The sequence below is a fragment of the Gamsiella multidivaricata genome (assembly GCF_025024155.1).
Source record: "Gamsiella multidivaricata strain RSA 2152 chromosome Unknown BC939scaffold_23, whole genome shotgun sequence".
NCBI lineage: Eukaryota > Fungi > Mortierellomycota > Mortierellomycetes > Mortierellales > Mortierellaceae > Gamsiella > Gamsiella multidivaricata.
Window position 1 is genome coordinate 244,034 of NW_026251731.1, and position 15,889 is coordinate 259,922.

General features: G+C 47.6%; 8 protein-coding genes across 8 annotated transcripts; 6 read left to right on the top strand and 2 right to left on the bottom strand.

Annotated features, from left to right (window-relative positions):
* Positions 1–890: 890 nt before the first annotated feature.
* Positions 891–2,596, top strand: BC939DRAFT_514794 (uncharacterized protein; the record flags this gene model as incomplete). Its single annotated transcript, XM_051561136.1, has 3 exons — positions 891–1,451; positions 1,653–1,949; positions 2,094–2,596. 3 exons carry the CDS (start codon positions 891–893, stop codon positions 2,304–2,306), a joined length of 1,071 nt encoding a protein of 356 aa, XP_051413551.1. The 3' UTR covers positions 2,307–2,596.
* Positions 2,597–3,008: 412 nt separating this feature from the next.
* BC939DRAFT_514796 (uncharacterized protein) lies at positions 3,009–5,016 on the top strand (the record flags this gene model as incomplete). Its single annotated transcript, XM_051561137.1, has 6 exons — positions 3,009–3,040; positions 3,516–3,553; positions 4,001–4,200; positions 4,295–4,552; positions 4,646–4,678; positions 4,780–5,016. 6 exons carry the CDS (start codon positions 3,009–3,011, stop codon positions 4,834–4,836), a joined length of 618 nt encoding a protein of 205 aa, XP_051413552.1. The 3' UTR covers positions 4,837–5,016.
* Positions 5,017–6,516: 1,500 nt separating this feature from the next.
* On the top strand, positions 6,517–8,656 carry BC939DRAFT_483758 (SMAD/FHA domain-containing protein; the record flags this gene model as incomplete). The annotated part of the gene is made up of 5 exons (XM_051559206.1): positions 6,517–6,550; positions 6,611–6,879; positions 7,693–7,837; positions 8,206–8,275; positions 8,383–8,656. The coding sequence occupies 5 exons, from the start codon at positions 6,517–6,519 to the stop codon at positions 8,654–8,656; spliced, it is 792 nt and encodes a 263-aa protein (XP_051413553.1).
* Positions 8,657–9,177: 521 nt separating this feature from the next.
* Positions 9,178–9,492, bottom strand: BC939DRAFT_475997 (uncharacterized protein; the record flags this gene model as incomplete). The annotated part of the gene is made up of 1 exon (XM_051558554.1): positions 9,178–9,492. The coding sequence occupies one exon, from the start codon at positions 9,490–9,492 to the stop codon at positions 9,178–9,180; it is 315 nt and encodes a 104-aa protein (XP_051413554.1).
* Positions 9,493–10,044: 552 nt separating this feature from the next.
* Positions 10,045–10,315, top strand: BC939DRAFT_447623 (uncharacterized protein). Its single transcript, XM_051555122.1, has one exon. It carries the CDS (start codon positions 10,139–10,141, stop codon positions 10,304–10,306), a length of 168 nt encoding a protein of 55 aa, XP_051413555.1. The 5' UTR covers positions 10,045–10,138; the 3' UTR covers positions 10,307–10,315.
* On the top strand, positions 10,316–12,196 carry BC939DRAFT_447624 (uncharacterized protein). The gene is made up of 2 exons (XM_051555123.1): positions 10,316–11,862; positions 12,001–12,196. Exons 1-2 carry the CDS (start codon positions 10,509–10,511, stop codon positions 12,114–12,116), a joined length of 1,470 nt encoding a protein of 489 aa, XP_051413556.1. The 5' UTR covers positions 10,316–10,508; the 3' UTR covers positions 12,117–12,196.
* Positions 12,197–12,226: 30 nt separating this feature from the next.
* Positions 12,227–13,846, top strand: BC939DRAFT_447626 (ESCRT-II complex subunit-domain-containing protein). The gene is made up of 5 exons (XM_051555124.1): positions 12,227–12,375; positions 12,616–12,764; positions 12,929–12,982; positions 13,155–13,246; positions 13,399–13,846. Exons 1-5 carry the CDS (start codon positions 12,272–12,274, stop codon positions 13,606–13,608), a joined length of 609 nt encoding a protein of 202 aa, XP_051413557.1. The 5' UTR covers positions 12,227–12,271; the 3' UTR covers positions 13,609–13,846.
* A 17-nt stretch (positions 13,847–13,863) lies between these two features.
* On the bottom strand, positions 13,864–15,763 carry BC939DRAFT_447629 (electron-transfer-flavoprotein, alpha polypeptide). Its single transcript, XM_051555125.1, has 5 exons — positions 15,575–15,763; positions 14,952–15,372; positions 14,522–14,803; positions 14,324–14,411; positions 13,864–14,183 (listed from the first exon to the last, which is right to left on the bottom strand). Exons 1-5 carry the CDS (start codon positions 15,614–15,616, stop codon positions 14,012–14,014), a joined length of 1,005 nt encoding a protein of 334 aa, XP_051413558.1. The 5' UTR covers positions 15,617–15,763; the 3' UTR covers positions 13,864–14,011.
* Between the last annotated feature and the right edge of the window lie 126 nt (positions 15,764–15,889).

Genomic DNA, 15,889 nt, shown 5'->3' on the forward strand with positions numbered 1-15,889 from the left:
AAGGTACTAAAGTCGGAATGATGTAATTGTAGCGGGGTATGTTGCACAAATGGGCAAACACAACATAGACTCAATAGGGCTTAGTGTGGCGAGCTTGTTCCTACAAAACTATCGTGGTCATAATCATATCATATCTCTCAGCATTGAAACCATAATGGATGGAGTGTCCCATCGTCCTCATTTTTCTCACACTCTCCCAGGCAGCTCCCCTCCCCCTGCAGTGTACCTTGCAGAGGGGGGTTAGAATGCATATCCTGCCCTCATTTTCAATGCATTTCCAATCCCTCCACGTTTTGGGTGTACAAGGACGATATAGAACACGCTGTCATGATTATGAGAATGAGAATCCGACCGTTCGCTTTGATCGCTCTTTTTCCCATGCGTTTCTCATTGTTCCCTGCTTATTGGATGAGCTGCTAGCGTGAGAAGAGGAAATAGTACCTGGTCTGGTCTGGTTCTGGTCTGTGTGTTTGCATTGAGCATGCATTTGCAATTAGAGAAATGACTAGGAAGCCTCCTCCTTCCCCTCTCCCACGAATCAACATCGTTGCTTTACCAACCATACCCGCAAATGTTTGCATGCAATGATGGATGCGAGGGAGCCGGTGATCCTTGGTCACTTCCTTTTTTGATAAAAAAAGTACAAAAGCGTATCTCTAACTTCCTTTTCTTCTCTACCCTTGTCCTTCACGCTTCTTTCTTCATTACTTCCCCGCACCTCTTTGCTGGCCAATCTTGCGTCCCATTCTGCTATCCACATCTTCCTCCTCTTTTTCGGACACATATCCGCCATGACATTCCTGCACACTTCCCTGTGGACGTCCACCCATCCACATTCGAACCCATCCTCGGTGTCCTCGTCCCCCCTCTCTCTTCTCACGCCCCTAATGATGACAGGCTGCAAGGTTCCCTCCATCAAGTTGCCTGGCAAGTCCAATTCGACCTCGGTTGTTCGTCCAAAGTTCACGACCCGATCCACCTCCACATCGTCGATACCCCGGATGACCACAAGCATGCAAATCCAAATCCCAAAGAGTCTCAAGGAGCCCTCATCGGCTGCCATCAACATCCCCTCGCCACCATTGACCCCTCATATGGGTCGTCATCTTCAAGTCGACGACGAAGACGACGATCAAGAGCCAAATGATCATATCTTCTCATCAAGATTTCATAAACGTCTCGATGAGGACGAGAAGGACTTGTCGCTGATGATGCGTCAGTCCAGCTCGGCACCCTCGGCCATGTCCCCTCTCCAAATGCGATCCGCATCCAATGTGCCCGTGGGCTTCACTTTCTCGAGCAATCTGTTGTCGCCGACACAGGCCAAAGAGGAGCGTGAGAGCTACGACGTGTTTGTGAACACGATGGAGGAAGATTATTGGAAGAGTGTGTCGACGATCCGTACGACTTACTTTTTCGACGGCATCGGTCGCGGTGGTGGATTCTTAGCGGTAAGAGTCTGCACAGAGAAACAAATTTCCTTTGGCATGCATCAGCACAGCCTTTCTCCTCCCCCTCCTCCTCCTCCTCCTTCCTGACGTGACAGACATTCTCACCCCTCTTTTCTCATAATGTCCCCTATGCACAGTGACTAATTGATCCTCTTTTATTTTATTTTTGTCTTGTTGGCCCCTCCCAATAACGCACAATAGATCCCTCATCTGGCCTCGCATGGCAACGCCAAGACGAATGTAATCTGCCGGCTGCTCGAGGCATGGCTGACTAAGAAGTTGGTCGAGCCCACCATCTCGGACTCGATTCCCGTGCTTGAAGACAACATCCAGAGTTCTGTCCAGTCGATCGAGCAACATCTGCGCCAAGACCCTAAAGTCTGGTCCGGTATCTCCAAAAGCTTCATTCGCATCCGGTGCGGACATGTCTTCATGCTCAGCACCTGTTGCGATGACGAGACCATTGTCCACCTAGGAGCAGATGAGTTTTATCAAGATGTAAGTTTGTCTGTGTCCATGTTTTGTTCTTTTGGATTAGTCCTATCGACATGAGGAACTTTCTCCCAAGTATCCATTCATTCATTGATCAAGAGCGATAACTAATTGAATGCTCCTTGCTTTCTTATTTTTCCGATATAATAGTACCCGCTATTTGTTGATGTCGAGATCAAGATGCATTGCGATTCAAACCACCTTCCTAAGGAACACTCGACCGAGGTGTTGATCGCGTTCCAAAATGTTGTCAACCGCACCAAGACTAAGGAAGAAGAGAAGCCCTATGTTCATCACGCGGTCATCCATCAGGATGTTATGTCCAAGCGCCGACAATCCCAGGGATTTAATACGATTGCTTAACACCCCGCCCACTTAGTTCTTGCACACAGATCGCTATAAGGATAACAGAATCAAGCATTTCTTGCGGTTTCTTTTTTTTTTTCTAATTGTCTATATTTCCGGTCTTGCATTGTAATATGCTAATACACCCAGCATCTTTACATCTCATAACCACTTCGCTCATCCATCTTCTCGACAGCGACAGCAATGTTTCGCTGAGAAGGCAGAGAGAGAGAAAAAAGAAAAAAGGAGAGAAAGTATGCTTTTCTTTTGGCTTTTTGCACTCTGGCTAGTGCATGCGTCCACCCCCCCCCCCCCCCCCCCCCTCCATTGTACACATCTGTAATCATAGTAACCCCAAAATCAATAAAGAAACCAAATTGAAACCAACAACAAAAAAAAAAAGAAAAAAAGATCGCATTCAGCAAATGAAATAACAAATTTTTGTAAACCACAGATGACTTAGCTCAATTTCCATCGAGGAAAAGAGATGGGTTGATAGGTCGAGATAGACGAATAAAAAGTTGAGAAAGTGGTAGGTGATGACTATTCGACAAGGCAGAAGCGAGAACGGCGAATGATAAGGAAGACATTTGAAGGATTGGTTGGAGCGGACGCGAAAAGTTACCCTTTGTCCCCAAAATGTTTGCATAGAAACACACATCAAACTAAGCTCCTGAAGGTGAACGTGGGTATAATGAGATTGGGACGAAGGCGCGTAAAATGCTTGCACAGAGACACACCCTCCTGAAAGTGTAGGTCGGGAAGGTCAGGGTGAGACGTTGGCTCCGGGATGTGAGCCATGAACTTCCTCTCTAGCGATCGACTTCTACACCCATTCGTTGCGAACTCAAGATATCCCCGGCATTCAAGCCGGAATAAAAACAGACGCCTGTTAGGCTACGGAATTGATTGTGTAAGAACCTTCAGCAAGATGGAGCAGGGTGACGAGCGGCTGTATAAAACAATGTATGATGAGTCTTAAGGACAAGTCGAAAGATTTTTTTATATGAAAATAAAACATCGCTTCTGTTGTGCTACCGTGGACTTAAATAGAACTGCTCTCACAGTGTGATAGCTGACATGTAGCACACGCACTTGGTCTATTCGGACCTGGACGCAAAGTCATGATCTCAGAGTATAAGCACAAACTCTGCAGGGAGGGGGGGTCAAATCCCTTGTTGATAATTTCGTCCGCACGGTGGACTGTAATGTATTAATGTGAACTAGCAATTTCGAGTGCGGTAGCAAGGATGTGGATGAAAAAAGTAAGGAATGAGGTATGGGTCATTATCGGGTGAACTACACGCCTTTTTGCTTAAGTGAACCTTTGCTGTAATATCCTTAAAGAACGCGCCTTTTTTAATATTGAACTCAGGCTTCTCCAAGGTCGACAAAAGATCGAATGAAGGCACTGATGGAACAACTGTGGTTCTACTTGAACAAAAGCTCCTTCAACTGCTCAAACGCCTTGCAAACAGCATCTATAATATTGGTTGATAGTACTCTTCATATCAAATTGCCCACCTCTCTCTCTCCTATTCGCCTCCAAAACACATTCCTATACTATCTTAACACGATCTTCAATAACATGTCACCTCAGCACCCTTTCAACAACATGTCACCTCAACACCCTTTTAGTAACACGCAGTCTCAACACAATGGAAATAACATGCCATCGGAACAGATAATGAATACACATTCGATTTCAAGAGCCAGAGCTTCAGGTCTTCAATACGATACCAACAACTACCGCCCTCCAGTGCAACTCCCTCCTTTCCCGGGTCAATGGCCAGTCACTAGCAACAACGGATCAACGGAACCATCGTCCGCAGCATCCTTTCATCCGCGGTTAGACCATTCGATAGGGTCAACAGACCTTGCGGGCTACGGCATCAATTTTCTTGGGGCCATCGTAAGTGTATTGGAGGAGACATGCAGTGATCCAGATTACGTACCGCACCTTCGTTGAGTAGCTAAGACTTACAATCTCAATCAACACTTTATAGATGCGAGCAGAGTCTGAGTTGCTTCAACAAATTCAGGAAGTGCGCAGTGGCTCAAAAGAAATTACCGAAGTGAACCCAGCCGTTTTCGAAAGAGTGATGGAGCTTTATGAAGAAGCGACTGCCCTCCGAAAGTTGGAAATTGCAGCTCTGGATCTCGAGATTGCAAATGGGAAGAATATGATTGCACAATCGATGCTAAACGAGGAAGGCTTGTTATGGTACCAAGGCAGAGTGTTTGAAATGATACTTCAGAAAGAGGTAAAAAAAAGGCGTGCTTCAGTGATTCTGTTGATTTTGTCCGATACCACAAGCGCTAACCACTACACCCTTTGCTTCCATGTCGTTTATTAGTCGCTAGAAAAGAAGATTGAGTCTCAAGAACTTGTAATGAGGAACCTGAGAGTGTTTATTACGCTTACAGTTGAAAAATTAAGCCCCAGTCTACTAACTAGAGCCTGAAGAGGGTCCATTACGCCGTATTTTAGGAGCTCATGAAACCAGAAAAGGTGTCCCAAGCATTATCCTTTGCATTAGAATTCTGAATAAAAGCGACTTTTCTCATTAGTGCAGTGCTCTTGGAGTTCTTTAGACTCGTATGCAATGGGCGACTAATCGTCATGTAAGTGGTCTATGCAATGATCCGCCGTGCGAGTAAATCGCACTATGCGCTGCTGTGCTCTGCTATTCTACTCTGTGTTGCTCTAAGCTGCATTGTATTACAGTGTTTTTCTTTCTATTGGAAGATGAAACGAGAAGACAATATCTGGGGAGATACTCAGCAATGGTAATAGTTGATCGCGTCTTGAACGGGAGCAATGAAAAAAAAACGCGTTTTTCAAACTTTATTTACCCATATGTGATCGTGTTCAAGAGTGCTTGTCATGCATGTACGGCGCAGCATAACACAACACAGCATAGCACAGCACAGCACAGCGTAGTACAGCACAGTGTTATGGAGGTTAGTGCTGCCTAGCTAATGTTATCTTTTACGATAACCGACCATATTATTAGTGGTACTCCTGCGCGTCTAGGGAGATCTGGCGCCAATAAAAGAAAAAGCCGGTCATACGCTCAAGTTTTTTTTTTTTTGCGTGCAAGCCGGGTAAAGGTCAACTCTGCTTTAATGTTGCTCTTGGATAGTGTGATATGCATGTGGCCCACGAACACGCCCACGGTATCTTCTTTTTTTGTAACGTTATACCGGCTGTTGCGGCCATGGTAGTAAAGAAGAAAGCCTTCAAGAAATTGTTCTCATCTCTTCCCCGCCTTATATTGTGAGGTGTTATTTTGAGCGTCAAGGCAATAAACCTTCGATGGGCGATCGTGATTACGATGGTGATTGCAAAGGTGAGAGCCCTCTGAATTGGGCAGGGAAGAAGCCATGATTGGGGGGTTTTTTTTGATGGTAGGGTAAATTCGGTGTCCGGCGCCCATGCGGGACAGGGATGGGCGAGAGCAAAACTCCCATGTCTGGACGTGTATTAGAACATTGAGAAGACGGAGCCTTCGACCTGGTACTAAAGAGGGAGGAGGAGCCAAAAAAAAAAAAAAAAAAGTGGAGTAGTAGAGATGGGGTCTGGTTCATATGAGCAAAGTAGGGATGAGCTGAGATAGGTTCAAGCGCTTCGTGGAGCCCGTGTGCTGTCGATGCTCATCGCTCAAATGAGGGCACGGGGCACAAAAGGGAGCCGCTTACACCATCGCGGGCTGGAAAAGGGGTTTGATGGCATACAGTGCCTCTTTACTTGTCTTCACTCCCCCACACCGCTTCTCCAGTCGACTTTCCTCATTCCTTTTCTGAGATTCACCCAATGGGAACTTCTTTTCGGCCTTTTGATCTAATCTTGTCTTCTCCTTGCTCTCATCACTTTCTCTCTGTCTCTCTTGCTTCCACCATACACACACTGTGCTCTTCTTTCTGAGCTCTTTCACAGAAACAGAACTCAGTCTACCCCCTTTTGCACACCCCACTTCAACCTCACACCTTTATTTTGTTTGTTTGTTTGTTTGTTGCACACTCCTGACGCTTTTTTTTTTCTTCTGCTGCATCCTTCAACTCCACCTTGTCTTTTTGTTCGTCTACTTGTACGCCTATTACCCCTCCACCCAATTCTTCTTCTATACTTTTTTGTTCAATTCTTTTCCTCCTCACTCCTCACTCCTCACTCCTCACTCCTCACTCAAAGCTGCCTTTCCTTGCCCCGTATCTATTGACCCAGAGGATGAGCGCCACTCCAAGTCACACTCTTCCCCAGGGTGTTACATCCCCCCACAGCCTTACGGCCAATGGTCACACCTTTGCATCACCTGGACCAGCACCAGTAACAACAACAACCGCAACAGGAGCAGTAACAGCAGGAGGGAGCAATGCTATCAGCACATCACCCATTCCGCACATTCGAATTGTACCGCACCTTGATGCACCGCGGTCACTCCACTTTGAGGTCGTCGACAAGGATGTGCCCGAGGGGTTCGTGCTCAAGATTGGTCGCTTCACAGATAAGCAATCCCTTCCCAACAGGGTTACCTTCAAGTCCAAGGTCGTTTCTCGTGGACATGCAGAGATCTTCACAGAGCAGGGGAAGGTACGCAAAAACGCAAACCGGCTTTCAATTCGGTGCTGTTCGGACTCTCCCCGCCTCCCCCAGTCCAGTCAAACATGCCTTATGAATGGGCAGAAACCCTCGGATAAAGAAGGAAGTAATTGAATAGTATGCAGCGAGACATACGCACAATCCTGCGTTTGGATCGACGTTATTTTCATTTTTTCTTTCATCATATTGATGCAGCGTAAAAAAAATGAGAAGTGATAATAGGGTCGCGGTTGCATACTTTTTATTTTTATTTTTTTTTGTTATGGTGGCCGGTAGTAGTTGGGTAGGTTCCTTCCCGTCCTTGCGCAAGCGCAAAGGAATTCTTTTCGATTTTGAATCCAGGACAACGTTTCCCGACAAAGCACATCATACCTTGACACTACTCTGGAATACAACAAGGCGGAATTTTCATTACCAACTTTTTTTTATCCTCCCCAAGAATATCGTTTTTTTTTTTTTTTGACTGTCGAACAGACAACAGGAGGGAAGATTGTCTTGTCAGAGTCAGAGTTAGATTCAGGGCTAAGGACGATCTTTGGTCTCCCCATTTTTTCAATGTCACCGCACGCTTCCCAAACGTTATTCCTTCTGTGTGCATGTGCATGTGTATGTGTATGTGTATGTATTATTTTTGAACTTTCTTTCTTCTTGAAAGCGATATGGTGTATGGGGGAGGGGATAATACTTCAGCAGAGTGCCGAGTGGAGAAGGTTTTCTTGATTTATGGCATAGAGCTCAACTGTGGAGCCGATGACGATGATGCTGCCGACTGTTAACCCCGCACACCTTATTTCTTTCCTTTAGTTTTATATCCGGGATACAAAGTCATCGTCTGGAACGTTTCTAAACCATGCTCGACTTTCTCCGCCTGGCGTGGAGTCGAAGCCGACGCAGCTCAAGGATGGAGATGTAGTCCAGTTAGGCGTGGATTACCAAGGAGGCACACAAGGTTAGTCTAACAGCACTGTCTATCAGTGGATCTTCTCACTGGACAAAGAACCGCCGGCGTATACACTACAGAGAGACTCCTTCAGGACCTCATTTCAATGGGGCTAGCCAGGCACCACGGAGTGGACATTAAATCAGGATGCAGGAGTCTAAGCATGGCAAATGACGAAGATGACTAGATCTTTTTCATTCCTTGCAGCCACATGGATATTTAAGGAGACTAGTGCCTCTTAGCAATACAAAAAAGGGGGAAATGACAGGGATAGGAAGCGCCATGGCACCATGGCGCCGTGATTTCTTCGATATCTTGGCTCTGCCGCTAACATGCATATCTTTTCCCCTTCGCTGTACGGTTCATATCGAGTACAGAGATCTACCGCTGTGTCAAGATGCGTCTTGAACTGAATCGATCGTGGCAACAGCAAGCAAATCCATTTAGGTACTTAAAAAAATACTTGCAAATGGGTATCTTTTAACCAAAGTCGTAGTCTATGCTTAAAGGTGATTTCTGTGCTAACGGACCCATGGTATTCCCATTACGAATAGAATGAATACATTGAAGGCCATTCGATCGCTGACGACGGCCAACGCTGCGAGCTCGACAGACTGCTGCATCTGCTTGTTCAGGATCGCATCGTTCCAGTCACTTTTTGTGGCGCCTTGCTCGCACGTCTACCATTACAAATGTATCCGCCCATTGCTGATGGCCAACCACCCCGGCTTCCTGTGCCCGCTTTGCCGGACGTTCGCGGATCTCGAGGACACCGTCGAGATCGATGATCCGGTCGAGGAGGAAATACCTGCAGAAGGTAGTTGTTGAGACCATTTGGATCGGCATTGTATTTTTAGAGAAACAGCAAAAAAGCAACGACAGCAGCAGCAACAACAAAACAATGAGAACACAAAAAAAAATCCCCCCAGCTGTATTTCCACTCACCAAGAGCGCTATGGTTTATAAGGTTGCCCAGTGATTGACTGTGCTTCGTTTTTTTTTTTTCTTCTTGATGAACAAACAGATGTTGCCGCTGCAATCGAGAAGGCGAATCAAGAACGAGCGCAAGAGACTCCTTTGGAGCAGATGCAGGAAGACCCAGCTGAACAGGAGACACACTCAACAGAGATACTAGCCGAGGAGGCATATGCGCCAACACCGCCGTCGGAACAGGCACACACATTCCAGGTGCCGTTGAATGAAAACTACATGAGTGATGGATCTGCATCTGCATCACGCGGAGTCCAGGTCCAGATCCCAACCCCGACCCCAACCCCACACGGACTGGCGCCGAGTGCTCTTAGTCACGACGACCAGGGCCATCCGGGCCTGGAAAGAAATAGAGCCGTTCAGGAGACAATGCGTCGGTCCGGTTCAGGATCGATCTCACAATCGCCTGTGGCAGCAGGAGCGGAAGCAGGAGTGCCAGAGGATATGGTTTCTTTGCCAATGAATATCTCCATATTACCATCGGGGGCGGATTCTGTGGCAGTGACGTCGACGGCGTCTTTGAACTCTTTGGCGCAGCAATCGCCTTCTTCTGCGTTCTTTATGGCGCCATCGCCTCCGCCGATTTCGTTCTCACCGAGACAGCAGGCGGCGAGCCCATCGACGAACCATATGGCGGCGGCGGGACATTTGATCCAGAATTTTGTGAGGAACATCACGATCCCGACACGTAACCGGGCACGGACGAATTCGAGCTCGAGATTAAACCCGATGGTGCATCAGCAAGGGTTTGGAAACAGTGCCGGGGCTGCGGCTACAGCTACAACAGGAAGTTCGGCGGCGAACGGACAGGGGCAGCAGCAGGTGGGGCAGGGAGATATGCATGCGGATGTGTTTGGGAAGACGCTGGTGATGACGCCGCCGAATGTGGGATTGGACGGCATGCATCTGGGCGCAGGTGGGGCGACGGAGCTGGGGACATTGACAGAGATGGATGATGATGAAGTGATCGGTGGTGGGCAGAGCAGTGCGAACGGAACGCATGGGACTCGTCACCGGCAGAGATCTTCGTCGCAGGAGGAGCAGCAACAGCAACAGCAACAGTATCAGCAACAGTATCAGCAACAGTATCAGCAACAGGGCCAGGAGCTGGAGAGTGGGACGTTACAGGGTTCGTCGCCCGCTGCAGCTGAGGCGTCAACCTGAGGACGAGAAAAAATAGAATGCGAATAATAATAAAAACAAGTAAAAAGAAAAGTGATATGTGTGGCAAATAGTGTCAAGGCATTTGAATGACATTGCCATAGTGGTTGCTGTCAATGTTGTTGCTGTTGTTTACGATGCTGTTGTCGCTTTAATCTTATGAAGTTGCCCTCGGCAACAATCGCGGTACAATGTTTTGAGGCATCTGAGGCATCTGTGCGGTTGAGGTGTTTAATCGATATACGCTTTATCTTGGATGCCACTGCCTATCCGCTAGCCAGTTATACTGCCATACTGCCAAGGATGACCCTTAGCAAGAAGCATTAAGGCTTTCTACGCATGTCTTGAATTGAAAAGAAAGATGGAGGTAGTGGCAGGAAGGGTCCAAGGAAAAGAAAGTCCATCCAGTCAGCAAGCGGATCGGCAGCGCGGCTGACACGATCTGCACAATGACAGCGCTTTTCCGCATATCATATTCCCAAAAAGCGTGGGTAAGAATGCCCTTCTTCTTCGACCGACCAGAAAAACCATGACATCAACACTCTACCGATTCCCCACTGCCGAAGGCCTCATTCACCTCCTCAACTCAACCAACAATGCATCTGCAAGACCAACACCACTCCCGAACCCACTCACTATCGACTTTGTCCACACCCCAGCCTTAAACGGCGCCTCACTCAACACCTCCCCCTTCGCTCTACCAGGACTTCTAGACTTTGACCACCTGGTGTGCGACTTTGACGAGACAATCACGGATCATGACACGACCTCTTCGTTCGATATACTCGCTTCTCAGATTCGATCCACGGCAGGGTTCCGGGAGCCGGAAATGTCGTGGGATGAGATTCTAAAGGCGTATCTGGATGATTTGCAGAAGGTCGATGTTGCGGATTTATGTCATTTAAATACGGATGATAATGCAGTCAAGGACAAGGCAGAACATGGAGGTGGTGTAGAACAAGGCGAGCAGCAGCAGGAGCAGCAGCAGGGGGCATGCAGCCAGGAGTGCGAGCACGAGAAGCATGGCGCTCAGCACCCTCATTCCACCACCATAGCAACAGCGCCAACTGGACATCCTCACTCTCACCTCCACTCTCAGCATCCTAATCATCACAATCGCCTGATGGCTCCAAGCGTCCGAGAACTGAAATGCCATATTGACGGTCGGACCTTCACCCCCGAGCCAGAACTCCCTGTTCCAAAGCTCCCTTCCCTCCAACCCTGGATCCGTTCCCAAGTTCGAAAGCGTGCCGTCGAAAAGGTTTCCCTGGACCGGGTGTACGAGAGCGGGAACTTGGTTGGGCTAACGAGACGACAGATCCGAGAGTATGGACGCAATCAGATTCGACTGAGGCCTGGGATGGTGGAATTTCTGAAGGCGTTTGTTAAGAACCGAGAGCACAAAGCGGAAGAGAAGGCGAAGGAAGAGAAAATGACGGGCGAATTATATATTGTGTCAGTGAACTGGAGTGAGGACTTGATTCGGGGCGCAATGGACCAAGTCTTTGGGAGTGAGGAAGCGACGGGTCGGTACTTGCCCGAGTCAAATCTGATTTCGTCCAACTTACAGTTCTTCCATGGAGACCATGAACTCCTGCTCCGGCGGAAAATCTCTGCATCTGCTCCATCGACTTCCTTCGACGAGGACGGCTCTGCAACCTCAGAAGCTTTTTCTAGAAATGTCGTTAATGATTCGTCGTTGAAGAAGGAGGCAGAGGAGCACTTGTCGAACGGAGAGGTGAAGGTGCAATGTCTAACGGGAACGGATAAGTTACACGCGTTCATTAAGCTGAAACGGGATTATGCAGCACGACATGGCCTTACACTCGAGGATACAAAGTGGGCCTATTTAGGCGATTCTTCCACGGATCTTGGCTGCCTTGGTAAGTTGGTGCTTCTTGTTTTCAACTTTTATCTTCTTTTTACAATCTATCACGCTGTTCCTTTTTTATTTATTAATACATTTACACCATTTCTTTCTGGCGTTTTGTTCTCTTTGGTTCTGCTGGTCTGGTTGATAGTGGAGGCGGATGTGGGCATCATTATCGGAAAGAGCAAGTCCCTGCTCACGGATTGCGAGCGTTCAGGCGTCCAAGTCATTGATCTCGTGGAACGCACAGATACAGCCGTGCTTTAAAAGCTTTATTTTTGAACACTCCCACCATATTCAATTGACCAATAAAATTGAAGTGTCCTATCCTACTTTTTTTTTTTTTGGAGGGGAAGAGATGAATGCAACGCCCAGCATCTCTCTCCCTTTTGTACATCCTCCCCCCTCCTGTCTCTGCAGCAATGTCACAACCAACTTCGAACGCGGCATTAGGATTAAGTCAGTCACCTGCACTCGCGTCTGGATTCCAGTTCCCGTCTATCCACAACTTTCCGCCATTCTACACGTATGTTTAGCCCTTCCTCTCCTTCCATTGACCGACCACACTCCTGTTTCCGAGGGTGAGGGTTGGGGAAGGGTTCTGCCTTTGATATTCATATCATGACAGTGATAATTTTTTTTTTTGGTGTCCGCTCCGAGAGAAAGAAACTTGATCTTTTATTCAATGGTCTCGCTAACGACTATCCATTTCCTGTATACTGTCCGCCTTACCTTAATCCGTTTCCAATTCCCGTCCGTGGCATAGGTTACAACCGACGGCATCGACATGGAAGAACCAGGCAGATCTGTGGGCGACGATCATAATGCGGTACTACCGGCACCATCGCCTCTATCAGCTCGATTTGGATGATTCTCTCTCAAATGAACAGTTGTTTCATAACCAAAAAATCAATCGTACGTGGACAGCCCTGGAACAGTTTGGCGAAAAGATCGAAGGAAATGAATAAATGAAGGATCGGAGGATGGGGGGAAACGAAGGAAATGGAAAAGAAGGAAAGATGGAGGAGACTGACCGGAATAATATCTCTGTTTGATTGAAATCTTCAATCGTGGAATAGGAAAACTCAAGCCAGAGACGATTCAGGCGATTGTGGACGAGATGGTAAAGAAAGGTAGGTATTTTTCCACCCTCACTCCTGTCTACGGGCATCCTTGCCCTTTTTTTCGCGTTTTTATGATAAAATATCCACTGCGGACGAAATTGTCAGGACACTTACAAGCATTTGTGGCGATCTACATTCTTATGTACTGATTTTTTTTTCCCGCACCATGATGGTTGAATAGGAGACGCTGAGTGGGATGCAACTTCACGGAAGCGGCGCGCGATTATTTACTGGCGGAAACCAGAAGACTGGGCTGCGCTCATCTCCTCTTGGGTAATTTATGATATTTTTCACTTTTGCGATTTCGTCCGCGCCATGGTATCGCACCCCTTGCTATCTTCTAACTCATCTCTACCTCTTCTATACCGTCCCTCCCCCCTCTTCCCTTTCCTTTCCTTTCCTTTCCGACAAACAATGGGAAATAGGTGTTCGAGTCGGGCATGAACAACTCAATCCTGACATTCTACGAAATCGCGCACGGTGAGAATTCTGAGGACCAAGAGTTCTACAACATCCATCCGACAGTTCTTCAAAAGACCATGGATGTGCTTGTCAAGCGCGGCATCGCTGCTACCTTTCAGGGCGCGTCCTTTGATGAAATGGGTGTCAAGTTCTTTAACGCCGGCGCCGCATAGCCTCTGCAGACTCGATGTGAACAGAGGAAGGGATCCATAGCCATAGAACATTGGAGCATCATGAGAGGGAAGCATGGACATGGATCGCAAGAGCTATCTTTGCGATGGTAGTTTCAATATAGACTTTATCCGATAACCACCCACCACCAGCGTCACTGCCAACACGGTCATCAATTTCCGTTCGTGAAGGGATCACCACAAAAATAAAGAAAAAAAATCCCGTTGCGGATCAAACCCATTGACATCATGTATAATGCCCACTTTAAAATCTATCGAGTGTTCATTTTATTTTAATAGCCCTCCGTTCAGCATGATGGCTATGATCTTTTTTTCTTTTTCCTTTTTCTTCCTCTGCTGCGGACAATCCAAATCCAAGAAAATGGAATCGAGTCAAAATCCCTATTTACAACTTCTTGGTCAACTCGGGAACGGCTGTGAAGAGATCGGCGACAAGACCGTAATCAGCGACCTGGAAGATAGGCGCCTCAGGATCCTTGTTGATCGCAACAATTGTCTTCGAGTCCTTCATACCAGCCAAGTGCTGGATTGCGCCCGAAATACCGACAGCAACGTACCTACAGCAGATCAAATTCATTGTATTATGTCAGAAGCGTAAAAGATGTAATAAGTTTCCACATTAGACATTAGGAGAAGATGGTGAGAAAAACAATGGTCTCTCTCTTTCTCTTTCTTTTTTGGATGTCGAAAAACTTACAGCTCAGGAGCGACGATCTTTCCGGTCTGACCGATCTGAAGGGAGTTGTCAACGTATCCAGCATCGACAGCCGCACGGGAAGCACCAACTATTCAGTTATTTTGTTTATACACACATGAAAAAAAAGGTCATCAATAACCTTTACGCCCAATCGTAATCAATTGAGTATCACACATTTGAGTGTTCGTAGTGACATACCAGCGGCGCCAATCTTGTCAGCCATCTCATAGAGCAAGCCAAAGTTCTCGCCGTTCTTCATGCCACGGCCTCCTGCAATGACACGGCTAGCGCTATCGAGCTCAGGGCGGTCGGATTTTTGCATATGCTCGCTCACATACTCGCTCAAATCCTTGTCTGCAGACACACCGGCGTCCTCCTGAGGTGCGGCTGAGTCCTGGTGACCTGCTGCGGGAAAAGCAGTACCGCGGACGGTGATCACCTTGATGGAGTCGTTCGACTTGACCGTTGCAATCGCGTTACCTACGTGGGAAAAAAAGGCGAGGATAGATGTGTAAATAACATTGCTGCCATGTTATTCGACCTATGACTTTATCCTTCCTTTTCCATCAGTTCATCCATTATCCCCCCTTCCCCCTCTCCAATTTGCAATTTCCATAGGCTTATTTACCAGCATAGATGGGGCGAACGAAGGTATCCGCACTCTCAATTCCGGTGATGTCTGAGATCTGCGCCACGTCCAGAATGGCCGCCGCGCGGGGCATAACATTCTTTCCAAACGCCGAATGCGAAGCAATCAAATGCGTGAATCCATGCTTCTTCTGGGCCTCGACCAACAAGGAAGCCTGGGATTCAGGAAGGGTGTGTTCAAATGCCGCATCCTTGGCGACCAAGACCTTGGAGACACCAGAGAGCTTAGCGACCTCGCTGACGACGGCGTCGGGGGCGTTGCCGGCGACGAGAGCGGTGATGGAACCGCCGAGTTTGGAGGCGGCGGTGAGGGCGTTCAAGGTCGAGGCGGCGACCTTGTTGTCCTTGTGCTCGACGAACAAGAGGGCGGAGACGTTTCCGCTGGTGGCGTAGCCGCGAGCCTGTTTCGAGAGGGATAGAGAGAGAAAGGCAAGAAGAAGAGAAGAGAAGGATGAGTAAGTGTGTGAGTCAGCGTTTTGCTGCATGGCTGATTGGGTTGATTTGACTGATAGTGATTGAGGAAAATAATGTGTCCGTGGGATTTTCGCGTGCGTGGTAAAAGTGCAGATTCAGGGACGGGCGAGTGATTGTAGGTGTATTTACCAAGGACAGAGCAGGGAGAGCAGTGCGACGAAGGGCGAACATGGTGATGATTTGAGTGAAGAGAAAGAGAGAGTGAAAGGAGAGAAAGAGAAGGGGAGTGGCAGAGGGATGAAAAAGAGAGTGGGGATGAAGAAAGAAGGAGTTGGTTGATCTGTTTGATGGAGCAATGCGGGGACAGAGTTACGACTGAGTGAGTGTCAACACGTGATAGTCAGGGCATTTTGATTCTGCTGAATCTGATATGCGGGGTAGGGGTCGATATCAGATAAAATAAACCTATGAGCTTATATATATTACAGTTAGTAGGTTCCATGG